This window comes from Silene latifolia, chromosome 2, assembly GCF_048544455.1.
Source record: "Silene latifolia isolate original U9 population chromosome 2, ASM4854445v1, whole genome shotgun sequence".
NCBI classification, from domain to species: Eukaryota; Viridiplantae; Streptophyta; class Magnoliopsida; order Caryophyllales; family Caryophyllaceae; genus Silene; species Silene latifolia.
Window position 1 is genome coordinate 12,503,305 of NC_133527.1, and position 27,580 is coordinate 12,530,884.

The following is a 27,580-nucleotide window of genomic DNA, read 5'->3' on the forward strand; positions in this document are numbered from 1 at the left end:
GTGGAGGAGATTTGTGGGGTTGAGGAAGAGGGGAGGGTGGGAGGTGGTGAAGGTGGTGAAGGTGGCGGTTGCCATTGTTGTTGTGGGGGTCGGAGAAGGTGAAGAAGGTTCGGGAGAGGGAGGTTTTGAGAAGGTTTGACCTTTGAGTGTTCGAGAAGCATTTATAGATTTCTCTTTTTTGGTGGTCAATCTTTGAAATTTTAGACCAATATGGCCCTGTTCTTTTGGACTTAAAGTCACTTAATATAAGTTCACTTTAGATCTTATAAGTTGATTCGATTGATTCTATAAGTTGATTGATTCTATAAGTTGATTGATTCGATCATATAAGTTGATTGATTGATTCGAGATCTTATAAGTTTGATTCGAGATCTTATAAGTTCAGTTCAAATCCTATAAATTCAGTTCAGATCATATACCTCACTTAATTCACTTAATTTAAGTTCAGTTCAGATCCTATAAGTTCAGTTCAGATCAGATCCTATAAGTTCAGTTCAGTTCAGATCCTATAAGTTCAGTTCAGATCTTATAAGTTAAGTTCAGTTCAGATCAGATAAGTTTCAGTCCAAAAGAACATGGCCTATATGTTAAAATTTGAAGGTAAAAAAACATTCAAAAGAATGTCAAAGTAGGATTTTTTTTTTTTTGGGTCAATTCACTCACCTCAAACCAGCACTTGCAACAAACAACCACAAAAAAAAACACAATTACGGCCTACCTTATACTCCCCGCTACCTACATACCAATTTTCAGACCAAACAAAGCATCATAACCTCTTTAAAAGACCCACTAAAAATCCCCGACCACTCGCTAATCTCTCCGACCAGCCTTACTTTACACAACAATAGACCCTACATAAGGCCGCCGTTGACCATCGTATTGATAACCCCTGAAAAGCTTGTATTTCCACCTTTCCAAGGAGTCCAAAAACGCCTCAAACCGACATCGTTTGCTATCTCAAGCATCGACTGAAAGTTATCCCATTACAAAATATTAAGTCATTCGGCCAAAAAGTCGTGTTTGACAACAAAAAATTTATTAAAGGTTGTGTTTTACAAACTTTTTTTTTAAAGGTGGTGTTTAGAAGAATTTTTTTTAAAGGTTGTGTTTGACAAAAACCCTTAGAACAATTAAGGTAATTGTTAATTTGACCTACTGAAAATTGAAACATCTTTGGACTAGTTTGTTGTCGAGTCGGTCATTGAGTTTGATTGTATTTAATACTCCCTCCATTCAATTTCAAATGGTATGATTCTCTTTTGTACAGTATTCATGAGTAAGAAAAATCTTCTCATTTCCTCCCAATAGATAAGATAAAATATATTCATGTGAGATCTTGTTTTATTCGTCTTTATGAGTAAATTAAAAATATCAAATTTTTAAAATTTTTAAAACAGTGTAGCTCTTACGATGCAAAACGTGCGTCGACAAATGTGAAAAAAAAAATGTACCATTTGAAGTTGAATTAAGGAGTATAAGTCATACTCATATCACGTTGATTTAGGTCGAATTTAGATAAATAGGTTTATTATCGATTTAGTCTCGGATCAATGAGGTTTTGATACACCAAAATTTTGAATTATATTAAGTGGGTTTTAGGTGGTCTGAACAAGACCATTATACTGCACATTTTCATGTAGGAGCAATACACCTGATTTAATGACAGTCAAGTGTAATGACAATCAAGTGTATAGCTCATGCATGAACATGTGCAGTACAAGGGTCTTATTAGATCACCTTAAACCTACTTCGTATAGTACTTCCTCCATTCAACTCCACTCTATCACTTTCCTTTTTCGCGTTTGCTAACGCGTACTTTACGCGATAAATATCATTAGCTACGTATTTGCAAAAATTATAAAAGTTAGATATTTTTAATGTACTCGTAACGACGAATCAAACAAGATATCACATGAATATATTTTCACTTACGTATCGAGAGAAAATTAAAATTAAATACTCACTTGTGAATAGTGTACAAAAATGAAATTGATAGAGTGGAGTTGAATTGAGGAAGTATATCAAAAGTTCAAAATCTCCTTGATCTGAGGCCGAATTGACACTAATCCTACCTATCTAAAATTGATGTGAATCAACCCTTCATAACTTGTACACTAAATACAACCAAATCTGGGCCTCACAATGGGTTTTGTTTAAAAGGGTTTCTTCTTATAACTCCTGCTATTATTTTAACATTATTTAAATCGGTTATCAGACAGTCGGCAGTCCTAACTAAAAACCGTCTCAAGTAAGAATTTGTGTAAAAAAGCAGTAATTTATTTATGAATAATACTTGGTATAACATAAAACTCACATAAATACGTATCATAGAACACTCGTCATAGAATCATAGAGGTAGCATAGTGTCACGGTCCGGTACTTTTGCCGGATCGCGGTGCACACCCATACCCGACTCTAGGGAAGAATGCAAGGAATAAAGGTCTCGTGCTAGTGAGGGATCGCCCACTAGCACGTTTCTCGGGACTCAGGTGTGTGTCGGGAATTCTAGTAACGATTATCAACGGCCGACGAAAGAAAACAATAAAAGTAAGCAATACGATGGTAGAAAGCAAGGAACAAGCAATAACTAGCTTAATGGCGCGAGAAGCGGTTTTTATTGATTAACAATCCTCATAGAGGCAAATTTGATAGTACATGATTTGTAGCAGGAAACGTTGAGTGTGCAAAATAGCGATACGTTTTCTAAATGCCTAAACACGTATCTTAAACTAAAAACTAAGTTTCAAGATTCGACACGCATGAAGTTTTCTTAGAATACGTACTAATGAAAACTAAAAACATAAATGAAAATATATAAGTGCAAATATGAAATTTAAAGGGTCGCAGTAAACCAACTGCGCGCATATTTTGCCAATATTGCGGGCCCTCACACATAGCATGACCATCACTTAGGGGCGGGCAATAGCAATGGTAAGAGTTTCATATCATCTTTTTTTCAATGTCACGTCATCCTCTATTTACTAAATGAATAGGCGAAACTCCAATTTTTCCCGCCTAAACATATTTCCTAAAATAAATTTGTGACCGGAATGTCCGTCAACTCAAGGTAACAAATACTAGGAATATCAGTGAAGTAGATGTATCAAAAAAATATCGGATTGACATACTACACCCGACTATGAGTAAATATAATGATTATTTCATTCAACCTGGATTGACATTGCCAAGTTTTATTTTCAGAATAACACGATCGTTGGTGTCGATCGAGCTAGACTCAACAACGATTAAGTTGCGATTGCACGATGATGGGGACCAAATCAATCTTCCGAATCTAAACAAGTTACACCTTTGTTCGACCAGTATGAATTCCGAGTCTCTAGAAAAACTAATCAAGGCTTGTCCGTCTCTCGAAGAATTCGGTTTTGTGTACAAGTATTGTCAATGTCCTTACAACTCTGTCCGTAGTAGATTGGGCCGAAATAGGTCGACTTGGCTTTGGTACATCAACTTTTCACATCAAAATTTACAACGATTGTTTATTAAAAACTTACCTAACAACTATAGAGTTGTGGTTAATGCCCCAAAGTTGGCGTATTTGGCTATTCACGCTTCAAAATCAGCGGGATTTCGCTTTGAAGAGGAACCGATGATGTTATCGTGTGAAGCAAAAATCCATCTTCTTGATTATCTTTGTTTATGATTGTGATTTAGCCCTAACAGAGGATGAAATCAAGTCTATGACCAAATTTTATGGGGTATTTAGTAATATTACTATCGTTTCACCCGAAGTTTTCGTTCTAAAGAACTCATGGCCGTCAAATATGTTTTGTAATGCGACTCAGCTGACAATATCAATGGATATGCCTTCCAACGTCGAGATTTTGTTGGCGATATTGGAGTTGTGTCCTGTATTAGACGTTCTCACGCTAAAAATCCAGGATACGGAAGGTATGGAGATCAGGGACGCTGAAATGCCTTGCCAGGTTGGCACGTGGCAACGAGTACTCAAGAAGGTAAACATAGAAATCAACTGTAATAGTAATGGCAAAACCACGAAACATTTAGTAGAGTTGGTAGAGTACTTATTAAGCAATTCCGTAGATTTGAAGCAGTTCCATATTAAAGTAGATTGGAGTTTTCACAAAATGGGAAGTACGAAAGTTGCAGCAATCCGGGAAATGAAGCTATGCAAACTACTCTACCAGTGTCCACTAGGGTGTGAGGTAGAATTTGTAGGGAGATTTTTCAAGATGTCTCGAAAGGCTGGTCTAAATTTTTTGATAGCAAACGGCAAAGATAGTCCTATCAACTGATTGCTGTCGCCTTTTTCAGTTCTCGATTTATTCTTTTTTTGTCTAGTCGGTAACTTTTATTTCCTTCACCAAGAGACGCTTTTTATGCCTTAATAAATTATCTTGTTTCTTTTATTTAAAGGAAGAATTGACGGAAATAATCCCACATTTCACTCATCTTCCTATAATAATCCCACCTATTATTAATCTCAAAATAATCCCACCTTTATATCATGTCTTCTTAGAACAAGCCATATGAAAATGTTACTTGCAATATCAAGTCAAGTGCATATTAGTCACTCCCTTTACCCTCTTTAATCATCATCCACATCATCTAACCATTTTCACTCCTCCATCATCACCACTATCAAATCTTTATGCCCACATCCGGTCAAATTAAAAGCTGGCGTAGAATCGAGCTCCGGAAGACCAAAAAACTAATCTCCAATTTAGTTTCTCTAGTATTGTACTAATACTATCACCATTCACCAACAGCATAGCAATCATTGTAGTAGCATCAATACAATCACCAACAACATAACATAAGTGCATAGCTCAATTAATCTCCTTTTTAGTTTTTCTAATACCATAAACCTTAACTAGAAGCAAGAAACATTGTAAGTTGTTCTTGACTATAATATCGATTCAGTCCCAATGTAAATCGTCGCTTGTTGAAGCATCAAATTATTAACAATCGTTTTTCTCCAAATAATTTCTCCTTCAAAGAAGCCAATAACCATAGCAACCATCGATAATCTCTACTTTGAAAATGAATTGATAATAGCCCTTCTTCCTTACTCCCTCTTCAATTTAGTCATGTTTTCTTTTAATTGTAAATATCCTCTTTCAATTAAAAATTGTGAAAAAGAATTTCTTTTTTAATTTTTTCATGAAATAGAGATGAGAAGGAGAGAGAATAAGAGGGATAAATAACGGTGGTGAATTGGTGACGGTGGAGGCCGGAGGGACTACAAAGGGATAGTGGTAATGGTGATGGAGGAGTTGAAATCAGAAGAAGGAAAAAAAATGATGGCGTGAATGTTACAGGAGTATGAGGATGAAAGTGATGGAGGATGGTTGAATTAGGGGGAAAAAAAAAAGTAAAAAATATAAAAATTAACTAATTAACCAAGTAAGTAAGTAACCAGTCACAAGGCTTATTTAGAGAAGATAGGAGATAATGGTGAAATTATTATGGGATTAACGAAAGGTGAGACTGTTTTCGGAAGAGAGCTAAAAGGTCGGATCATTCTTGTCAATTTTTCCTTATTTAAATACAAGGTTAATGAGTTCCGTCTCAGATAATTTTTTTGTTGGCATCTAATGCGAGGCCCACCTGATCTCGGCCAACTGTGCAAATCCTAACTGTCGGACGCACTGTTACTCGAATCCTCTATTTGGCTATGATCTTCCTACTTGGCTATTCTCATTCTCCAAGGCGATACTTTGACCGAATATTTAATCCCCCTCCATTTTTATTAAATTGTAACAGTAATCAATACTTTGTAAATTGTAAGACTGGCAAAAGTTACACGAAGAATTTGTGTGATCAAAGCGATACAGGAAGCTAAGCCGGTCTAGCTTTACTGTGAGTCAAGGAAATTTGTTGCAAATGGAAGAGTTTACAGCTTCAAGTCTGTAAACCGACTCAGAAAGTTAGAGTGGCATGCCCAGCCCAGGTCCCGAGACCGTGCAACTGGAAGATCTTGTAAATAGTTTCATCCATGGAATTGGCTTCAAATTAAATACAAGAGCATATCGTCTTAACCAGTCATTTTTTTCTGTTAGATAAATTACTCTGTATTTGATGTAACTATAATCTGTCTTCCAATGACCAATTCGTGCAACAAAAGAACAAAAAAAAAAAAAGATACGAGAAAATTTATAAAGGCATAAAAAGCGTCTAGCGACAAAGGAAGTGAAAGTTACCGACTAGACAAAAAAGAATAACCGAGAACTGAAAAAGGCGACAACAATCAGTTGATAGGACTATCTTTGCCGTTTGCTATCAAAAATTTATGACCGGCCTTTCGAGACATCTTGAAAAATCTCCCTACAAATTTGACCTCACACCCTTCTGAAAGCACTGGACACTGGTATAGTAGCTTGGATAGCTTCATTTCCCGGATTTGTGCATCTTCTGTACTTTCCATTCTGTGAGAACTCGAATCTACTGTAACATGGAACTGCTTTAAATCAACGGAATTGCTTAATAAGTACTCTACCAACTCTACTACAGCTTTCGTGGTTTTATCATCAGTGTTACAGTTGATTTCCATCTTTATCGTCTTCAGTACTCGTTGCAACGTGCTGACATGGCCAGGCACTTCAGCGGCCCTCTCCATACCGTCTGTATCCCCAATTTGTAGCGTGAGAGCGTCTAATACAGGACACAACTCTAGCATCGCCAACAAAATATTAATGTTGCAGGACGCTGTTATTGATAGTGTCAGCTGAGTCGCATTACAAAACATATTTGACGGCCATGAGTTCTTTAGTACGAAAACATCGGGTGTAAGGATAGTAACCTTACGAAACACCCCGTAAAATTTGGTCATTGACTTGATTTCATCCTCTGTTAGGACACAGTTATAAATATTATAATATTTATAAACATTAAGATCGATTTTTGCTTCACATAACATCATCGGTTCTTCTTCAAAGCGAAATCCCGCTGATTTTGAAGCGCGAATAGCCAAATACTCCAATTTTGGGGCATTAACCACAACTCTGTACTTATTAGGTAAGTTTTTAATAAACAATCGTTGTAAATTTTGATGTGAAAAGTTGATGTAGCAAAGCCGAGTCAACCCATTTCGGCAGATTCTAAGGACAGGGCCGTAAGGACCTACACAATACGTGTGCACAAAACCCAATTCTTCGAGAGACGGACAAGCCTTAATTAGTTTTTCTAGAGACTCGACATTAATACTGGTAGAACAAAGGTGTAACTTCTTTAGATTAGGAAGATTGATTCGGTCCTCATCATCAGGTAACTGCAACTTAAGCTTTGTGTCTAGCTCGATCGACACCAACGACTGTGTTACGAAAATATAACTTGGCAATGTCAATCTAATTTGAATCAAATAATCATGATATAAATTCCTAGGCAGACCTCGTTTGACATAGCCATGTATTCTTGTTACATCGACTTCACTGATATTATTCCTAGTATTTGTTATCTTGAGTTGACGGACATTCTGGTCACAAATTTGGCGGAGCCAAGAATAGTTGAGATCACCCTTTGGATATTCTACGTACCGAGGCATATGCCGTATGTCTCCCAATTCGACAGAGAAACTGTGGATTAAGGGTGAGGTAATTCGGGTTATGATATTATTAAAAGTGGAGTCTATGTCACGCGAGTAGTCCAATTTATTGCTCTCTATATGGATCGACGTTACGTTAGTCCAAAGATAACGCCATCGCCACGATAGAGACCCGGTGGCCATGGCTAATCGAAGAGGAAGGTAGGAGAGAATTTCAATAAGAATGTCGTCAGGGAGAGAACTTAGCCTGTCTTCCCTTATGTTCGTCCTCGTCCGCTTCGTCTTCCATGTCATATTACGCATACTCTTCCTCTTCCTCGTTGGTTCATTGCCTCCGACAGCCATCAGTAAGGGGTTAGAGGCCATAAGGTTCACCCTATGTTTACCATCTAGGGAGTATATTTAGATTTTTAGAACTTATTTAACCTATTTTTTTTTATCCTGTGGTGCCGGCCTTACAAAAAAAAATTAAAAGAACTTTTTAAGGTTATACTCGGATTAGTTTTAAACCCGTGTAACAATGTACGGATTTGTCTTATATTTAGGGGTATTTGTAAAAAGACAAACTTATACTCCCTCCTATTCTTAATGGGTCGTGCTTTTTCACATACGGATTTTAAAAAATCATATTGAAAAGCAAGTTGACATAATGGATTCGACAATGAAGAAAAAAAATGCACGCATATGTCTATGCCCAACACTTTTGCTTGACCAGGAATGCTTCCCTGCAGGGAAAAAATTTGTTGACTTGTAGACTTTGTAGTCTAAATAGACTAGCAGCAAAGTGCTAAAGGCGGATAGTGAACTATAATCCCATTATTTGTTTTTCTCGCATATAAATAATTAACGGTAGGTGTGTATATATTTATCTTCTATTTTCATTTAAAAAAATATTGTAATTATATGTAAACTAACAATTATATGTAAAAGTTAAAGCCTTATAATATTTTTTTCATTATAACTAAGTTAATTACCCGTACAACCTTTCAAGTACGTAAATTCAAGTCTATTTGGTATAATCAACGTAAATTCTACTATACCAAATATTCTCCTAGTAGTCATGTTCATCATAGAAATCGCTTTCATCATATCCATGCGGGTCAAACACATCTTTGCTGAAGCAAGACCCAATCTCATCAATATCTTGATATCTCACTACATGGCGCAAAAAATTAGGATTCCGATAGTCTTTTCTATTACGCACCTCCACATTGAAGCTTTTCCCCTGCCGTTTGTATGCAAGGAACTTCTTGATTTTCTCCTGCAACTCATCTGAGCACTTCTCTTGTGGTGGTGGAGGCAGAAAAGCATCCAATGGATCATTATCTTTACGGTCTTCATCAGAGACATCAACACCATCTTGAACTTGAGTGTCAGAATCTTTCACAGCATTATTGACCATATCAAGACGTGGAACATCAGCGTGTGCAGACAATTGAGGAGAGTCTGCTACATTACCTCGCATACTCTCAGGAACAGGAGACATGGCAATATCATCATGACCGTAATCTACAATTGGTCGTTTGCGTTGACAATTCGTCGTTCTATCAGGTCCACTAACGTCGTCATCGTCGTACATCTGGAGTAGGCTTAATACGTCCGCCATTTAGCCAAGGATGACTTTAATTTAGGTTTGGGATGTTAGATGAGTGGTGGCTGTCGTGCATTGAAGACATGTCTTATTATTTATATATAACTTTTTACCTACTTCTTTTTGGTAATTCTAAACCGTAGTGGAAACATAGAAAGTTACTTAACATAATTCTCTCTCTGTTAATATTTTAGTAATATTTAAATGTAATCATAAATTGTATCTTGATAGTTGTGAGTCGGTGATTGCTTAATTAATTAATCAGTCCGTTTTTCTTAAGACCATTGTTTTTGGTCTGAAATAAGACGGGTAATATGTCATCATTTTACAATAAAATATTGTTATTTTTTTATAACATGTTACCACTATTGTTCACATCATTTTCAGGGTAAAAAAATGACACCTCAAGTCATAACATTTTTTGAAAAATGGCAACATTTTATCCGTCTGACAAATAAGACCAAAATTGTCGGTCTGAAACAAGAATTTGTGTTAATAAATACACTTAATTAATTTACATACATATTTTGATGGGCCGTGCTTTTTTACATACGGATTTTACTCTTTCACACTCGACTTTTACAATATTATCCTTATCATTTTTTCTTCCTTAACCCAATTGAGTTTTTCTCCCTTCCTTCATCTCTCTTCCCCAAATCACCAACTCCACCTCCGGCCACCACAAAATTAAAAATAATAATGAATAAAAAATCTAAAAAATAAAATAAAATAAAAAATAAACTACGGAGTAATTATTAATAACAAAAAAAAAACAAACTAAATAGTACCCGAATGATTTATAACAATTAAAAAAAAACAATGTAACAACCCATCCCCAACTTCCCTCACCACCACCACCTGACCACCAACACCCCATCCCCAGCTGACCACCGGAAACCACCATCCCCAGCCGACCACCTCTCACCGACCCCAGCCAACCACTTGACCACCGAAAACCCCCTTTCCCTGCACTCCCTCCCTCTCTCGCGCTCCCCTCCTCTCTCGTACTCCCCCTCCCCTGCTGCCCTTCCCCCTGCTCCGACTACCACCGCCGCTGCGCACTACCCACTGTCCACCACCCAAACCGCCGCACCTTCATTGATAACAATCGATTCACAATTAAACAATTAATTTCATTAATTAATAATTAAAAACCCTAATTTCAACAATACATATCAATAATGGCTAAACAATAAAATTACTTCACTAATAGAAGATTATTTATTCAAGTTTACAGAACAATTAAATTTGATTTTATAGAAAAAGATATTATAAGAGCTTTAATGTGTCTAGGTTTAGGAAAGGGGTAAGTGATGGAAAGTTAATGAAAAAAATGTATGTGAAAGAGTAAAGTTCGTATGTGAAAATGTAATTCCGATTTTAATCGTTTGATTTGTTTAAAAAAAACGTAATATCATATCATCATACCATATCATCTCAATCAATCAATTAATCATCAATATAAATCAATCATTACTATATATATATATATATATATATATATATATATATATATATATATATATACCCCGTAGATGATACACATTGGGTGAACCTAATGGCCCCTAACCTCCTATTAATGGTTATCAGAAGCAATGAATCAAAGAGGAAGAGGAAGAGGAAGAGGACGAAGACGATCAAAAGGGAAGACAGGCTAAGTGCTCTCCCGGACGACATTCTTATCAAAATTCTCTCCTGCCTTCCTCTTCAATTAGCCATGGCCACCGCGTGTCTATCGTCACGATGGCGTGATCTCTGGACTAAAGTAACGTCGATCCATATAGACACCAATAAATTCGACTACTCGGATGATTTTGACTCTACTTTTAGTGATATCATAACCCGAATTACCTCACCCTTCATCCACAGTTTCTCTGTCGAATTGGGACCTGTGTGGCACATGTCTCCGTACAGAAATTATATTAATCTCGACTATTCTTGGCTTCGCCAAATTTGTGACCGGAATGTCCGTCAACTCAAGGTAACAAATACTAGGAATATCAGTGAAGTAGATGTATCAAAAAAATATCGGATTGACATACTACACCCGACTATGAGTAAATATAATGATTATTTCATTCAACCTGGATTGACATTGCCAAGTTTTATTTTCGTAACACAGTCGTTGGTGTCGATCGAGCTAGACTCAACAACGATTAAGTTGCAGTTGCCTGATGATGGGGACCAAATCAATCTTCCGAATCTAAACAAGTTACACCTTTGTTCGACCAGTATGAATTCCGAGTCTCTAGAAAAACTAATCAAGGCTTGTCCGTCTCTCGAAGAATTCGGTTTTGTGTACAAGTATTGTCAATGTCCTTACAACTCTGTCCGTAGTAGATTGGGCCGAAATAGGTCGACTTGCCTTTGGTACATCAACTTTTCACATCAAAATTTACAACGATTGTTTATTAAAAACTTACCTAACAACTATAGAGTTGTGGTTAATGCCCCAAAGTTGGCGTATTTGGCTATTCACGCTTCAAAATCAGCGGGATTTCGCTTTGAAGAGGAACCGATGATGTTATCGTGTGAAGCAAAAATCCATCTTGCTGATTATACTGTTTATGATTGTGATTTAGCCCTAACAGAGGATGAAATCAAGTCTATGACCAAATTTTATGGGGTATTTAGTAATATTACTATCGTTTCACCCGAAGTTTTCGTTCTAAAGAACTCATGGCCGTCAAATATGTTTTGTAATGCGACTCAGCTGACAATATCAATGGATATGCCTTCCAACGTCAACATTTTGTGGGCGATACTGGAGTTGTGTCCTGTATTAGACGTTCTCACGCTAAAAATGCAGGATACAGAAGGTATGGAGATCAGGGACGCTGAAATGCCTTGCCAGGTTGGCACGTGGCAACGAGTACTCAAGAAGGTAAAGATAGAAATCAACTGTAACAGTAATGGCAAAACCACGAAAGCTTTGGTAGAGTTGGTAGAGTACTTATTAAGCAATTCCGTTGATTTGAAGCAGTTCCATGTTACAGTAGATTCGAGTTCTCGCAAAATGGGAAGTACGAAAGTTGCAGCAATCCGGGAAATGAAGCTATGCCAACTACTCTACCAATGTCCACTGCTTTCAGAAGGGTGTGAGGTCGAATTTGTAGGGAGGTTTTTCAAGATGTCTCGAAAGGCTGGTCTAAATTTTTTGATAGCAAACGGCAAAGATAGTCCTATCAACTGATTGTTGTTGCCTTTTTCAGTTCTCGGTTTATTCTTTTTTGTCTAGTCGGTAACTTTTACTTCTTTCACCAAGAGACGCTTTTTATGCCTTTATAAATTATCTCGTTTCTTTTATTTAAATACAAGGTTAATGAGTTCCGTCTCAGATAATTTTTTTGTGTTAATGCTCTTTGGCATTGAATTATGTCAAGTCTTGATAAGAAATGGTGTCATTTCCATGCTCGATAGTATAAAGTTTACTTGTAACTGTAACTGTAACTGTCTGAGTCGGTTTTCTGAACTGAAACTGTGAACTCTTTGTTCTTGACAAATGACAATATTAAGCACTATTTCATTCCCAATTGTCTCTGTCTCCGACAAATCTTCTTCATTCACAGTAGTACAGACCGGCTTCCTGTATCCCTCCGATCACACAAATTCTTCATGAACTTCCCGTCCCTTGAGTCTCTGGACACTGAGTCCAGTTTGTGAACCAACTTTTCAAATTCTTCAGCAGAAATGCACCTCATGCGAGGCCCACCTGATCTCGGCCAACTGTGCAAATCCGCACTGTCGGACTCACTCTTACTCGAATCCTCCATGCATGTAACTTTTGCCAGTCTTATGATGCTGTATAGATAGTCCCTCTATTTGGCTATGATCTTCCTACTTGGCTATTCTCATTCTCCAAGGCGATACTTTGACCGTATATTTAATCCCCCTCCATTTTTATTAAATTTTAACCATAATCTGTTTTATTAAATTGTAACCATAATCTGTCTTACCCAATCGGAGTAAATAGTTTCGTCAATGGAATTGGCTTCAAATTAAATACAGGAGCATACCGTCTTAACCAATCATAGATGCAGTGACGTGGACTTTGAGATATGATCACTGTCATTTTTTTTCTGTTAGATAAATTACTCTGTATTGACGTAACTATAATCTGTCTTCCAATGACCAATTCGTGCAACAAAAGAAAAAAAAAAAAAAAAAGATACGAAAAAATTTATAAAGGCATAAAAAGCGTCTAGCGACAAAGGAAGTGAAAGTTACCGACTAGACAAAAAAGAATAACCGAGAACTGAAAAAGGCGACAACAATCAGTTGATAGGACTATCTTTGCCGTTTGCTATCAATAATTTATGACCGGCCTTTCGAGACATCTTGAAAAATCTCCCTACAAATTCGACCTCACACCCTTCTGAAAGCACTGGACACTGGTATAGTAGCTTGGATAGCTTCATTTCCCGGATTTGTGCATCTTCTGTACTTTCCATTCTGTGAGAACTCGAATCTACTGTAACATGGAAGTGCTTTAAATCAACGGAATTGCTTAATAAGTACTCTACCAACTCTACTACAGCTTTCGTGGTTTTATCATCAGTGTTACAGTTGATTTCCATATTTATCGTCTTCAGTACTCGTTGCAACGTGCTGACATGGCCAGGCACTTCAGCGGCCCTCTCCATACCGTCTGTATCCCCAATTTGTAGCGTGAGAGCGTCTAATACAGGACACAACTCTAGCATCGCCAACAAAATATTAATGTTGCAGGACGCTGTTATTGATAGTGTCAGCTGAGTCGCATTACAAAACATATTTGACGGCCATGAGTTCTTTAGTACGAAAACATCGGGTGTAAGGATAGTAACCTTACGAAACACCCCGTAAAATTTGGTCATTGACTTGATTTCATCCTCTGTTAGGACACAGTTATAAATATTATAATATTTATAAACATTAAGATCGATTTTTGCTTCACATAACATCATCGGTTCTTCTTCAAAGCGAAATCCCGCTGATTTTGAAGCGCGAATAGCCAAATACTCCAATTTTGGGGCATTAACCACAACTCTGTACTTATTAGGTAAGTTTTTAATAAACAATCGTTGTAAATTTTGATGTGAAAAGTTGATGTAGCAAAGCCGAGTCAACCCATTTCGGCAGATTCTAAGGACAGGGCCGTAAGGACCTACACAATACGTGTGCACAAAACCCAATTCTTCGAGAGACGGACAAGCCTTAATTAGTTTTTCTAGAGACTCGACATTAATACTGGTAGAACAAAGGTGTAACTTCTTTAGATTAGGAAGATTGATTCGGTCCTCATCATCAGGTAACTGCAACTTAAGCTTTGTGTCTAGCTCGATCGACACCAACGACTGTGTTACGAAAATATAACTTGGCAATGTCAATCTAATTTGAATCAAATAATCATGATATAAATTCCTAGGCAGACCTCGTTTGACATAGCCATGTATTCTTGTTACATCGACTTCACTGATATTATTCCTAGTATTTGTTATCTTGAGTTGACGGACATTCTGGTCACAAATTTGGCGGAGCCAAGAATAGTTGAGATCACCCTTTGGATATTCTACGTACCGAGGCATATGCCGTATGTCTCCCAATTCGACAGAGAAACTGTGGATTAAGGGTGAGGTAATTCGGGTTATGATATTATTAAAAGTGGAGTCTATGTCACGCGAGTAGTCCAATTTATTGCTCTCTATATGGATCGACGTTACGTTAGTCCAAAGATAACGCCATCGCCACGATAGAGACCCGGTGGCCATGGCTAATCGAAGAGGAAGGTAGGAGAGAATTTCAATAAGAATGTCGTCAGGGAGAGAACTTAGCCTGTCTTCCCTTATGTTCGTCCTCGTCCGCTTCGTCTTCCATGTCATATTACGCATACTCTTCCTCTTCCTCGTTGGTTCATTGCCTCCGACAGCCATCAGTAAGGGGTTAGAGGCCATAAGGTTCACCCTATGTTTACCATCTAGGGAGTATATTTAGATTTTTAGAACTTATTTAACCTATTTTTTTTTATCCTGTGGTGCCGGCCTTACAAAAAAAAATTAAAAGAACTTTTTAAGGTTATACTCGGATTAGTTTTAAACCCGTGTAACAATGTACGGATTTGTCTTATATTTAGGGGTATTTGTAAAAAGACAAACTTATACTCCCTCCTATTCTTAATGGGTCGTCGTCTTTTTCACATACGGATTTTAAAAAATCATATTGAAAAGCAAGTTGACATAATGGATTCGACAATGAAGAAAAAAAATGCACGCATATGTCTATGCCCAACACTTTTGCTTGACCAGGAATGCTTCCCTGCAGGGAAAAAATTTGTTGACTTGTAGACTTTGTAGTCTAAATAGACTAGCAGCAAAGTGCTAAAGGCGGATAGTGAACTATAATCCCATTATTTGTTTTTCTCGCATATAAATAATTAACGGTAGGTGTGTATATATTTATCTTCTATTTTCATTTAAAAAAATATTGTAATTATATGTAAACTAACAATTATATGTAAAAGTTAAAGCCTTATAATATTTTTTTCATTATAACTAAGTTAATTACCCGTACAACCTTTCAAGTACGTAAATTCAAGTCTATTTGGTATAATCAACGTAAATTCTACTATACCAAATATTCTCCTAGTAGTCATGTTCATCATAGAAATCGCTTTCATCATATCCATGCGGGTCAAACACATCTTTGCTGAAGCAAGACCCAATCTCATCAATATCTTGATATCTCACTACATGGCGCAAAAAATTAGGATTCCGATAGTCTTTTCTATTACGCACCTCCACATTGAAGCTTTTCCCCTGCCGTTTGTATGCAAGGAACTTCTTGATTTTCTCCTGCAACTCATCTGAGCACTTCTCTTGTGGTGGTGGAGGCAGAAAAGCATCCAATGGATCATTATCTTTACGGTCTTCATCAGAGACATCAACACCATCTTGAACTTGAGTGTCAGAATCTTTCACAGCATTATTGACCATATCAAGACGTGGAACATCAGCGTGTGCAGACAATTGAGGAGAGTCTGCTACATTACCTCGCATACTCTCAGGAACAGGAGACATGGCAATATCATCATGACCGTAATCTACAATTGGTCGTTTGCGTTGACAATTCGTCGTTCTATCAGGTCCACTAACGTCGTCATCGTCGTACATCTGGAGTAGGCTTAATACGTCCGCCATTTAGCCAAGGATGACTTTAATTTAGGTTTGGGATGTTAGATGAGTGGTGGCTGTCGTGCATTGAAGACATGTCTTATTATTTATATATAACTTTTTACCTACTTCTTTTTGGTAATTCTAAACCGTAGTGGAAACATAGAAAGTTACTTAACATAATTCTCTCTCTGTTAATATTTTAGTAATATTTAAATGTAATCATAAATTGTATCTTGATAGTTGTGAGTCGGTGATTGCTTAATTAATTAATCAGTCCGTTTTTCTTAAGACCATTGTTTTTGGTCTGAAATAAGACGGGTAATATGTCATCATTTTACAATAAAATATTGTTATTTTTTTATAACATGTTACCACTATTGTTCACATCATTTTCAGGGTAAAAAAATGACACCTCAAGTCATAACATTTTTTGAAAAATGGCAACATTTTATCCGTCTGACAAATAAGACCAAAATTGTCGGTCTGAAACAAGAATTTGTGTTAATAAATACACTTAATTAATTTACATACATATTTTGATGGGCCGTGCTTTTTTACATACGGATTTTACTCTTTCACACTCGACTTTTACAATATTATCCTTATCATTTTTTCTTCCTTAACCCAATTGAGTTTTTCTCCCTTCCTTCATCTCTCTTCCCCAAATCTCCTTCTCGTATGACTTTGACTCCACTTTAAATGATGTCATAACCCGAATTACCTCACCCTTAATCCACAGTTTCTTTGTCGAATTGGGACCCGTGTGGCACATGTCTCCGTACAGAAAATATATTAATCTCGACTATTCTTGGCTTCGCCAAATTTGTGACTGGAATATCCGTCAACTCAAGGTAACAAATACTAGGAATATCGGTGAAGTAGAAGTAACAAAAGAATATGGGTATTGCATACTAGGCCCGACTTGGAGTAAATATAATGATTATTTCATTCAAATTGGATTGACATTGCCAAGTTTTATTTTCGTAACACAGTCGTTGGTGTCGATCGAGCTAGACTCAACAACGATTAAGTTGCAGTTGCCTGATGATGGGGACCAAATCAATCTTCCGAATCTAAAGAAGCTACACCTTTGTTCCATCGGTATGAATTCCGAGTCTCTTGAAAAACTAATCAAGGCTTGTCCGTCTCTCGAAGAATTCGGTTTTGTGTACAAGTATTGTCAATGTCCTTACAACTGTGTCCGTAGATTCGGCCGAAATAGGTCGACTTGGATTTGGTACATCAAGTTTTCACATCAAAATTTACAACGATTGTTTATTAAAAACTTACCTAACAACTATAGAGTTGTGGTTAATGCCCCAAAGTTGGCGTATTTGGCTATTCACGCTTCAAAATCAGCGGGATTTCGCTTTGAAGAGGAACCGATGATGTTATCGTGTGAAGTAAAAATCCATCTTGCTGATTATACTGTTTATGATTGTGATTTAGCCCTAACAGAGGATGAAATCAAGTCTATGACCAAATTTTATGGGGTATTTAGTAATATTACTATCGTTTCACCCGATGTTTTCGTTCTAAAGAACTCATGGCCGTCAAATATGTTTTGTAATGCGACTCAGCTGACACTGTCAATGGATATGCCTTCCAACGTCAAGATTTTGTTGGGGATATTGGAGTTGTGTCCTGTATTAGACGTTCTCACGCTAAAAATGCAGGATACAGAAGGTATGGAGATCAGGGACGCTGAAATGCCTTGCCAGGTTGGCACGTGGCAACGAGTACTCGAGAAGGTAAACATAGAAATCAACTGTAACAGTAAAGGCAAAACCACGAAAGCTTTGGTAGAGTTGGTAGAGTACTTGTTAAGCAATTCCGTTGATTTAAAACACTTCCATGTTACAGTAGATTCGAGTTCTCACAAAATGGGAAGTACGAAAGTTGCAGCAATCCGGGAAATGAAGCTATGCCAACTACTCTACAAATGTCCAGTGCTTTCAGAAAGGTGTGAGGTCGAATTTGTAGGGAGATTTTTCAAGATGTCTCGAAAGGCCGGTGTAAAATTTTTGATAGCAAACGACAAATAAGATAGATCTATCAACTGATTGCTGTCGCTTTTTGCAGTTCTCGGTTTATTCTTTGTTGTCTAGTCGGTAACTTTTATTTCCTTCACCAAGAGACGCTTTTTATGCCTTTATAAATTTATCTCGTTTCTTTTATTTAAATACAAGGTTAATGAGTTCCATCTCAGATAATTTTTGTGTGTTAATGCTCTTTGGCATTGAATTATGTCAAGTCTTGACAAGAAATGGTGTCATTTCCATGGTCGATAGTATAAAGTTTACTTGTAACTGTAACTGTCTGAGTTGGTTTTCTGAGCTGAAACTGTGAACTCTTTGTTCTTGACAAATGACAATATTAAGCACTATTTCATTCCCAATTGTCTCTTGTCTCCGACAAATCTTCTTCATTCACACTTTCACAGTACTGCAGACCGGCTTCCTGTATCCCTCCGATCACAAATTCTTCTTGAACTTCCCGTCCCTTGAGTCTCTGGACACTGAGTCCAGTTTCTGAACTAACTTTTCAAATTCTTCAGCAGAAATACACTCACAAGCCAGTTACTCGAATCCTCTATTTGGCTATTCTTATTCTCCAAGGCGATACTTTGACCGTATATTTAATCCCCTTCCATTTTTATTAAATTGTAACAGTAATCAATACTTTGTAAATTGTAAGACTGGCAAAAGTTACATGAAGAATTTGTGTGATCAAAGCGATACAGGAAGCTAAGCCGGTCTAGTTTTACCGTGAGTGCAGGAAATTTGTTGCAAATGGAAGAGTTTACAGCTTCAGGTCTGTAAACCGACTCAGAAAGTTAGAGTGGCATGCCCAGTCGAAGTCCCGAGAGCGTGCAACTGGAAGGTCTTGTAAATAGTTTCATCAATGGAATTGGCTTCAAATTAAATACAGGAGCATACCGTCTTAACCAATCATAGACGCAGTGACGTGGACTTTGAGATATGATCACTGTCCTTTTTTTCTGTTAGATAAATTACTCTGTAATTGATGTAACTATAATCTGTCTTCCAATGAATTTGTGCAACACAACAACAAAATAAAAATAAAAATAAAAATAAAAATAAAAATAAAATAAAGACGAGAAAATTTATAAAGGCATAAAAAGCGTCTATCGACAAAGGAAGTGAAAGTTACTGACTAGACAAAAAAGACTCACCGTTAACTGAAAAAGGCGACAGCAATCAGTTGATAGGACTATCTTTGCCATTTTCTATCCAAATTTTAAGACCAGCCTTTCGAGACGTCTTGAAAAATCTCCCTACAAATTCGACCTCACACCCTTCTGAAAGCACTGGACATTGGTAGAGTAGCGTGCATAGCTTCATTTCCCGGATTTCTGCACCTTCTGTACCTTCCATTCTGTGAGAACTCCAATCTACTGTAACACGGAACTGCTTTAAATCAACCGATTTGCTTAATAAGTACTCGACCAATTCTACTAAAGATTCCGTGCTTTTGTCATCGCTGTTACAGTTGGTTTCTATCTTTATCGTCTTCAGTACTCGTTGCAACGTGTTAACATGGCCAAGCATTTCAGCGGCTCTCTCCATACCGTATCTTTCACAGATTTGTAGCGTGAGAACGTCTAATACAGGACACAACTCCAGCATCGCCAACAAAATATTAATGTTGCAGGACGCTGTCATTGATAGTGTCAGCTTAGTCGCATTACAAAACATATTTGACGGCCATGAGTTCTTTAGTACAAAAATATCGGGTGAAAGGATAGTAACATTACTAAATACCCCATAAAATTTGGTCATAGACTTGATTTCATCCTCTGTTAGGACACACTTATAATAATAATTATAATCAATAAGATCGATTTTTGCTTCACACAACATCATCGGTTCCTCTTCAAAGCGTAATCCCACTGATTTTGAAGCGCGAATAGCCAAATACTCCAACTTTGGGGCATTAACCACAACTCTGTAGTTGTTAGGTAAGTTTTTAATAAACAATCGTTGTAAGTTTTGATGTGAAAACTTGATGTAACAAAGCCGAGTCAACCTACGGCTGATTCTACCTCTGCAATAATAAGGACCTGCACAAGACGTGTACACAAAACCCAATTCTTCGAGAGACGGACAAGCCTTGATTAGTTTTTCTAGAGACTCGACATTTATACTGATAGAACAAAGGTGTAACTTCTTTAGATTAGGAAGATTGATTGGGTCCTTATCATCAGGCAACTGCAACGTAAGCGTTGTGTCTAGCTCGAGCGACACCAACGACTGTGTTACCCAAATAAAACTTGGCAATGCAAACCAAGATTGAATCAAATAATAATCATTCGGCTGGCAGACTTTCCAAATACTTTGTCTGCAGAATTTCCAAATATTTGTTACATTCGGGTGGCAGAATTTCCAAATACTTGTTACCTTGAGTTGACGGACATTCTGGTCACAAATTTGGCGAAGCCAAGAATAGTTGGGGTTACGCTTTGGATATTGTACGCAATAAGGCGTATGCCGCAAGTTTACCAATTCCACAGAGAAACTGTGGATTAAGGGTGAGGTAATTCGGGCTATGATATCATCAAAAGTGATGTCTAAGTCACGGGAGGAGTTGAATTTATGGTTGTCTATATGGATACAAGTTATGTTAGTCCAGAGACCACGCCATCGCCTCGATAAACACTCGGTGGCCATGGCTAATCGAATAGGAAGGCAGGACAAAATTTCAATAAGAATGTCGTCAGGGAGAGAACTTAGCCTGTCTTCCCTTATGTTCGTCCTCGTCCGCTTCGTCTTCCATGTCATCTTACGCTTACTCTTCCTCTTCCTCGTTGGTTCATTGCCTCCGACAGCCATAAGTAAGGGGTTAGAGGCCACAAGGTTCACCCTATGTTTACCATCTACGGAGAGTATATAGAACTTATTTGTCAAACCTAAATTTTTGTCCTTCAATTGTCGCTTTTTTTTGGATATTCTCTGTTTACCCCTCTTTTCTTGTAAAAATAATATTTTGACTGTCAATAACTCTTGACTACAAGTTCAGAATACTATCAACTCTTCTTTTTTTTTCAAATTGACCGGCTTTAAGAGGTCTTCAGTTTGAAAAAAACTCAGCAACGTCTTAACTCGTAGTCGGGAATTATGGTCAATGAAAGTTTATTCGTTAAAAAAGGTCTGACCAACCATAACTACCGGCTACGAGTTCAAAAAGTGTTGATTTTTTTTTTCCAAATTCAAGGCATTGACGAGAAAATTGGTTTGAATTTTTTTTTTTTACTGTTTTCTGAAATCGTAACAGAGAATTATCGTCGGTCAAAGTTTTTTTGTCAAAAATGAGGGGTACAACTTAGAAAATGAAAAAATTCAGGGGTACACGAGAGAATATCTTTTTTTTTTTTTTAAAGAAAAACAATTTAGAACTTCTTATGGGTTATGGCACCTACAAGTTAGTGAACTTACAAAGGATATACATAATCGAAAACCAATCTAATGGAACCTTCAATTAACGCTTTTGTTTTCTCTTGTACCTAGAGCCGGCATGTTTGACCCGACCTGACTAAGCTGAACTGAGCAAACCTGGGAATATCGCCTCGAAACGATGACGACCCGTAAGCCAACATGACCCGATCCTCAATGACCCGATATGAACCCGACTTCGTTCTCGACTGGCGACTAGACCCGATAATATTGATGGACCCAAACTCGGCGCCACCTGATATATCGCTCAATACGAAATGACCCGCACAATAAGGTTGGATCTGAACTCGACTTGCCCCGAAAGGGAAAGCTAACTCTATATGACCCGTTCCGACTGACCGATTACCATCTCTATTTACATTTGATTTATTTAATGTTACACTAGTTAATAATTAAATGAACCCGTAAGGAATTGTTGGCTCCATAGATGTGAAGTTGTTACCTACCAAACTACCATCACTCGTTAGAAATTCCTCGTAAATAAGGGCCACTTTGCTAAAACAAAGTACAACCAGCTCCAAGAAGCAAAGAAATATGTGAACCCAACTGAAGTCTGCAGCTAATAAATCAACCAAAGCCATGTAAATGAGTATTCCCGCCGCAGCTGATTCAAACATCCCTTGGATGATCAAAGCTCTAGGACTGTTTTCATCGTATACCCCCGAAATGGCTATGCCAATGGCAATCCCCACTAGTGTAGTGAGCGACAAAAATAAGGCCATTGTTGCCATGGCGCGTGACTTGAGCTCCGCCTGAGATCACCACCATTCAAAGCATTAGAAATACTAGTATAGATCCAGCGCGATATTTTTTAGATTTGCTTTATAAAGAGGCGGTCTCAATAAAATTATTTGCAAATTAACTGTATCTTTGAATTTAATGTTATAACTTATAATGTAATAATATAATATTAGTAAGAGGTAGAAAAGAAAATAACTACCGTTAAAAGACATTTAAGTTAAGTTATTTTTACAGTACTAATATTATTGTACTTTACTATTAAGAAATTTTTTTGACATTAATAATACATTTAAGTTAGATGTAAAATCTAATTAAACGCGTATGAGGCTCGTAAAGAAAACCGGTAAAAATAATATTTATATATATGTATTTATGATCACTACAAGAAAAATGATTTTGGGCGACAAAAGGGTTTGGTATAGGCAACAAATTATTTCCTCGTCGCACATTAATGGTAATATGGGCGACAAACTCATTTCCGTCGCACAATTACATACTTTGTGCAACAAACACAAATTTTGTAGCCCAAACATTTTATTGGGCGTCAAATAATTGCTTTTGTTGCCCATTACTGTATGTATGGGCCACAAATCACAGCCTATCGTTGCCCTTACAAATAAATTAGGCGCAAAAATAAGGCGCAATATTTTTCCCCCAAATGTTGAAAATTCTGAAATAAACATAAAAGAGTAACAAAACCCTAAACTCTTAATCACTCTTGTCTCCACCATCAACCTCCGTTTAATCCCTTCTCTACTTCTCCCATTTCTGCTCTTGATTTGTATGTCTTCTTTCTATTACTCATTGTCATCTCTTTTCCTCTTTCGATTTTCAACTACTCAGTATTTGTTACTTCTATAATTTAAATTCGGGTTTCACAGGTGATAAGCTAAACACCGATACTACTACTCGATCTCCGGAACCGGTAGATAACCATCACTTTCAACCACAAAAATAAGTCAGTGAGTCACCCACTCACCCCTCAACCACAAAAATTAAAGAGAAGTCAGTGTCTCCTCTCCGATCATAGATCACCGGCCATCAATCACGCAACCAATCACAGATCGTCGGCCAGAAAAGCATCTACTGCAGGTCTCTTCTTTTATCGTTTTATTAATTGATGTAACCCAAATCTTCGGCTCTAATTTAGGGTTTTTTGGGTCAAATTTGTGCCTTTCTTTTATTAAGTAAAGTTTATTTGTTTTCACAACTTGATTCCATCAAGAATTTACTAGTTGATGGAAGTTGAGTTCTATATGAGTTCTTATGGGTAATTGTTATACTTTTCAATACAACTAAAAACCATTGTCTTCGGTCTTACGATGAAGACGACACCCTTTTCGGCCTCTTCGGAGTTGCTGCTGATCTAATCTTCTTATATAAGTATTCAAAATTCAATTTTTTTATTTAGTGTTAGTATAAATGTTTAATCTTTTGTTTTTTGTTATGAAAATTCATTATTATCACAATTTGCTAAACTTTGCATCTAGGTGGTTCTTCTTTTTATTGACTAGAATTGCCACTATTTTTGGAGTAGTTGTGATTATAAGATTGTCGTAAAGATTTTGTGCAGATTGAATAGGGAAATTGCTGATTAGGATTCATGTTTGTGATATAGGGCTTGTGGTTACTATTCAAGTATTGATTAATTTGTTATTTAACTTCAGTGCGTGGCGTTTTAAGGTCTAATTGATGGTTAAACTTACAACAAAAGGTTAGAAATTAGAGCATTTTGTTCTCTGTTAGACCGAGGTTGACAGGAAATTGGGGAAAATTTGGGCTCCCATTCCTCTGCAAGACCTCTGACTTTGAGTTTGAGACGGTCTTACATGTGAGACTAACAAATTAAACCTATAACTAAATGAGGTATTTGTCTCACATGAGAGACTGTCTTATAAGAGAGCGACATTATTGCATATGAAGCAGTCAAAAAGCTAAACGTTGTGGTATTTTAGTTCTAGTTTAACTAATGTGTTTTGGAAATGCCATCCTTTTTATTCATTGCTCTCATAAGAACATTAACATGTTGTCTAGTTATTATTGTATTCTCCTTCCGTCTCACTCATTTGTTTACCTATAATTTAAATACTCTTACCAAAGAATATAAAAGGTAAACAAATGAATGAGATGGAGGGAGTTTAATTTATATAGTGTGCTTGATTCCCTATATTTTCCTTTGATTTACCTGTTATTGCAAGTCACTTCCTTGGTAAAAGGCAAGCTATTTATTGACGATCGTATTCTATTTCTCGACTTTTCACTACAGTTTGGAAAAAATTTCAATGTTCAGTTTTTGACATTTTCACCATGTCTTAAATATGACGCTATAAAATTAGGTTCTGCCATATAGTATAAAGGTGATATTTTTGAGCTATTTAGAGTGTGCTTGATTCACTTATGTTCTTGTGCTGCACATCCTCTTGCATTCAGGTAAAATTGTGCAAGATGGCGATGAATGTTTAGATAATGATAATGTGGTAACACAAAATAACGTACGGCCAGGTAATGCAAATGATGTGAAACATGACAAAGATTGGTCATATATAACTATTAGATAGATCACAAATTTTCTGCTTGAAGAGGTTGATATTGTCTTAATTTTCTCACATGTGTGTTTATTTCAAATCACACAAAATAATTATGAATGATTAAGGTTTGCTTAATTTTCAAGTAATGCAAATCTATCATTTTTATGATATGCTATCTTTCTTTTAATTTAAGCTCTTTTTGCTTTTCTTCTCTGTGTTTCAGATCTACTTTTGTTGGAAATTTGATATGCTCAGTTGCTGTTCTTTGTTCTTGGTTAAGTGTTGCTAGGGAGTTGTATTCGATATGATTCACTTTCACATGAAGCGTGTTTACTAGATTATAATTAGACCGTTATCTATCCACTGCATTCAAGTTGCATTCTGACTCTATAATTAGGCATTGTCCCAGTGCTCCATGTATAGTACCCGTACCCGTTCTTATAATTATGTCAATCAAACTTTTCTTTATGTAATATCTTATGTCTTAATATACAGGAGGTAGCACTAAATGTGGTTCCACAAACGCTTCATAGATTTTTGGGCAAATGGAATGTTGGAAGTTGTATTGACACTTGAAGCTCCTTTTATGGTTTATCACCGAAGCACGAAATTCTTTTTGCCGAAGCCTTAGATGTAAATGCTTTAGCTCCTTAAGGTTTTATTTTTGGGACTTATATAACTTCTTTGAGGTGGATGAACTATGTATCTAAGAAGCGTATTGTATGTATTAACTTTACTCTTTGAGGTGGATGAACTATGTATTAAGAAGCAAATTGTATGTATTAACCTTACTCTTTTAGGTGGATGAAATATGTATGAGAAACATATTGCATGTATTATATTTTTAAGAAAATTATTTTTTTGCCGAAATGAATTAGCTAGAGTTTCATAGGATATTGTTATAACTAGACAAATGCATGAATAGGGGCAAGTGATATTATGGCAACAAAATGATGATTTTGTTGCACAAAACAAGTATTGTGCAATAAAATGTTTTGTTGCACAAAGTAGTTGAGGAAGGGCAACAAAACTTGTTGTCATTGCACATATAGGAAAGGGCAACAAAACATGTCGTTGCACATGCTACATATTTGGGCGACAAACTCGTCCTTTGTTGCACATACTGTTAATTGGGGGCAACAATATCAATTTGTTGCACAAAGTAAACCATGGGCGACGAACAACAATGTCGTTGCACAAGCTACAATGGGCGTCGAGCCTAGGGCGTCGAACCCACGACGACTTGGTTTTCGTCGCACAAATGATTGGGCGACGAAATACGCGCTTTGTGCGACAAAATTTTTTGTTGCCCAAAGCTGTTTTTCTTGTAGTGGATAGAGATTGAGAAAATAAGGAGTTTGGAATTATTATATTATATTATATTATATTATATTATTAAGAAGGTAAAGATTAATGAATATTGTGTAAATCATTTCAGTATATATTTATTTACGGTATATTTTTGCAAATTACTGTAGCTAATTAGTGGAGTCAATTAAGAGTGAGTATATTTATAAAAGATTTGGTTAGAGTATATTTAGAGAATAGAGAATAAAAATTTGTTAGAATATAATATTGAGCGCAATTTTTCAGTACTCTTTAATATACATGGGCGGGAATTTTGAGCGGGAATTTTCAAGATGAGCTAATCTTTTACTCCCTCTATTTTTCTATATATGACTTTCTCACATTTCGAGACATACACTTCTCTTTTCAATATCTCTCAAATTATATGCTTAAATATAGTGATATGTATACTCATATGAAAAAGTTTTTCATAAGGAATTTAATGGTATAATTTTTATAATTTTTTACCAAATATATTTTTGTAAATATTAAAGTCAAAGGTTCGCCTCGAAAAAGCAAAACGTCATATATTAAAAAATGGAGGGAGTAGTATATATGGGATTTGTGTGTTTCAAAAAATGTCCTTTTACATTGATTCTATTGGCACACCTTTTTTAACTGCACAAATTCTACTATTCTAGTTTCAGTCCGTCTTAAGCAAGATCTACGGTTTTAATTCGGCTGGATAATCATTTAATGAATTACTAGTTTTAAACTCGTGCAAATTGCACGGGTATGTATCTGGGTCGGTATTAATGTTTTTGGATGTATTTTTTTCGCATTTCTATTGTAATTATCTAGTTGGTCTAAATCAGCGATCTACATAATTAATGTTTACACTTGTTTCAAATACGTGTTTACTTGCAATGGTTTAAGAGGAAATAACGTAATATACTATTGTAAATAAAATTTGCATACATAAAAAACTTTACATCCCGAAAAAAGAAATATAATTTAATAATCAACTTTAACATAGGCAAATTATTCTAAAAATTGAAAATTTTCATGATAGTGGTTCTCGGGGATTTGACATTGATTGTTACGTATTTTCCGTAATCACCAAGTTTCTTGGAGGTATGAACACCTATATTCGTCAAGCATAAAGGCAAAGACGAATTATTTCATTAATTTCTGTAAAATATTCACATTATTTGTTATTCAATCCCATAAGTAAATGTAATTTATTCACGTAATTATGTAATTTTATTAGTAACTATGTAATTCAG

General features: G+C 36.4%; 7 protein-coding genes and 1 long non-coding RNA gene across 8 annotated transcripts; 3 read left to right on the plus strand and 5 right to left on the minus strand.

The window, feature by feature from the left end:
• Positions 1-6,229: 6,229 nt before the first annotated feature.
• On the minus strand, positions 6,230-7,867 carry LOC141634024 (F-box/FBD/LRR-repeat protein At5g22660-like). Its single transcript, XM_074446352.1, has one exon. The coding sequence runs from the start codon at positions 7,865-7,867 to the stop codon at positions 6,230-6,232; it is 1,638 nt and encodes a 545-aa protein (XP_074302453.1).
• A 606-nt stretch (positions 7,868-8,473) lies between these two features.
• Positions 8,474-9,166, minus strand: LOC141628421 (uncharacterized). The gene has a single exon (XM_074441570.1). The coding sequence runs from the start codon at positions 9,126-9,128 to the stop codon at positions 8,574-8,576; it is 555 nt and encodes a 184-aa protein (XP_074297671.1). The 5' UTR covers positions 9,129-9,166; the 3' UTR covers positions 8,474-8,573.
• Positions 9,167-10,671: 1,505 nt separating this feature from the next.
• Positions 10,672-12,306, plus strand: LOC141634033 (F-box/FBD/LRR-repeat protein At5g22660-like). Its single transcript, XM_074446356.1, has one exon. It carries the CDS (start codon positions 10,672-10,674, stop codon positions 12,304-12,306), a length of 1,635 nt encoding a protein of 544 aa, XP_074302457.1.
• A 1,081-nt stretch (positions 12,307-13,387) lies between these two features.
• On the minus strand, positions 13,388-15,025 carry LOC141634044 (F-box/FBD/LRR-repeat protein At5g22660-like). The gene has a single exon (XM_074446363.1). The coding sequence runs from the start codon at positions 15,023-15,025 to the stop codon at positions 13,388-13,390; it is 1,638 nt and encodes a 545-aa protein (XP_074302464.1).
• Positions 15,026-15,733: 708 nt separating this feature from the next.
• LOC141634055 (uncharacterized) lies at positions 15,734-16,288 on the minus strand. Its single transcript, XM_074446367.1, has one exon. It carries the CDS (start codon positions 16,286-16,288, stop codon positions 15,734-15,736), a length of 555 nt encoding a protein of 184 aa, XP_074302468.1.
• A 746-nt stretch (positions 16,289-17,034) lies between these two features.
• On the plus strand, positions 17,035-18,309 carry LOC141634067 (F-box/FBD/LRR-repeat protein At5g22660-like). Its single transcript, XM_074446373.1, has one exon. The coding sequence runs from the start codon at positions 17,035-17,037 to the stop codon at positions 18,307-18,309; it is 1,275 nt and encodes a 424-aa protein (XP_074302474.1).
• A 1,176-nt stretch (positions 18,310-19,485) lies between these two features.
• Positions 19,486-21,117, minus strand: LOC141634072 (F-box/FBD/LRR-repeat protein At5g22660-like). The gene has a single exon (XM_074446375.1). The coding sequence runs from the start codon at positions 21,115-21,117 to the stop codon at positions 19,486-19,488; it is 1,632 nt and encodes a 543-aa protein (XP_074302476.1).
• Positions 21,118-23,121: 2,004 nt separating this feature from the next.
• Positions 23,122-25,866, plus strand: LOC141642291 (uncharacterized). Its single transcript, XR_012543236.1, has 3 exons — positions 23,122-23,260; positions 23,361-23,571; positions 25,503-25,866. It is a non-coding gene; the product is annotated as an uncharacterized LOC141642291 (long non-coding RNA).
• Positions 25,867-27,580: the final 1,714 nt, after the last annotated feature.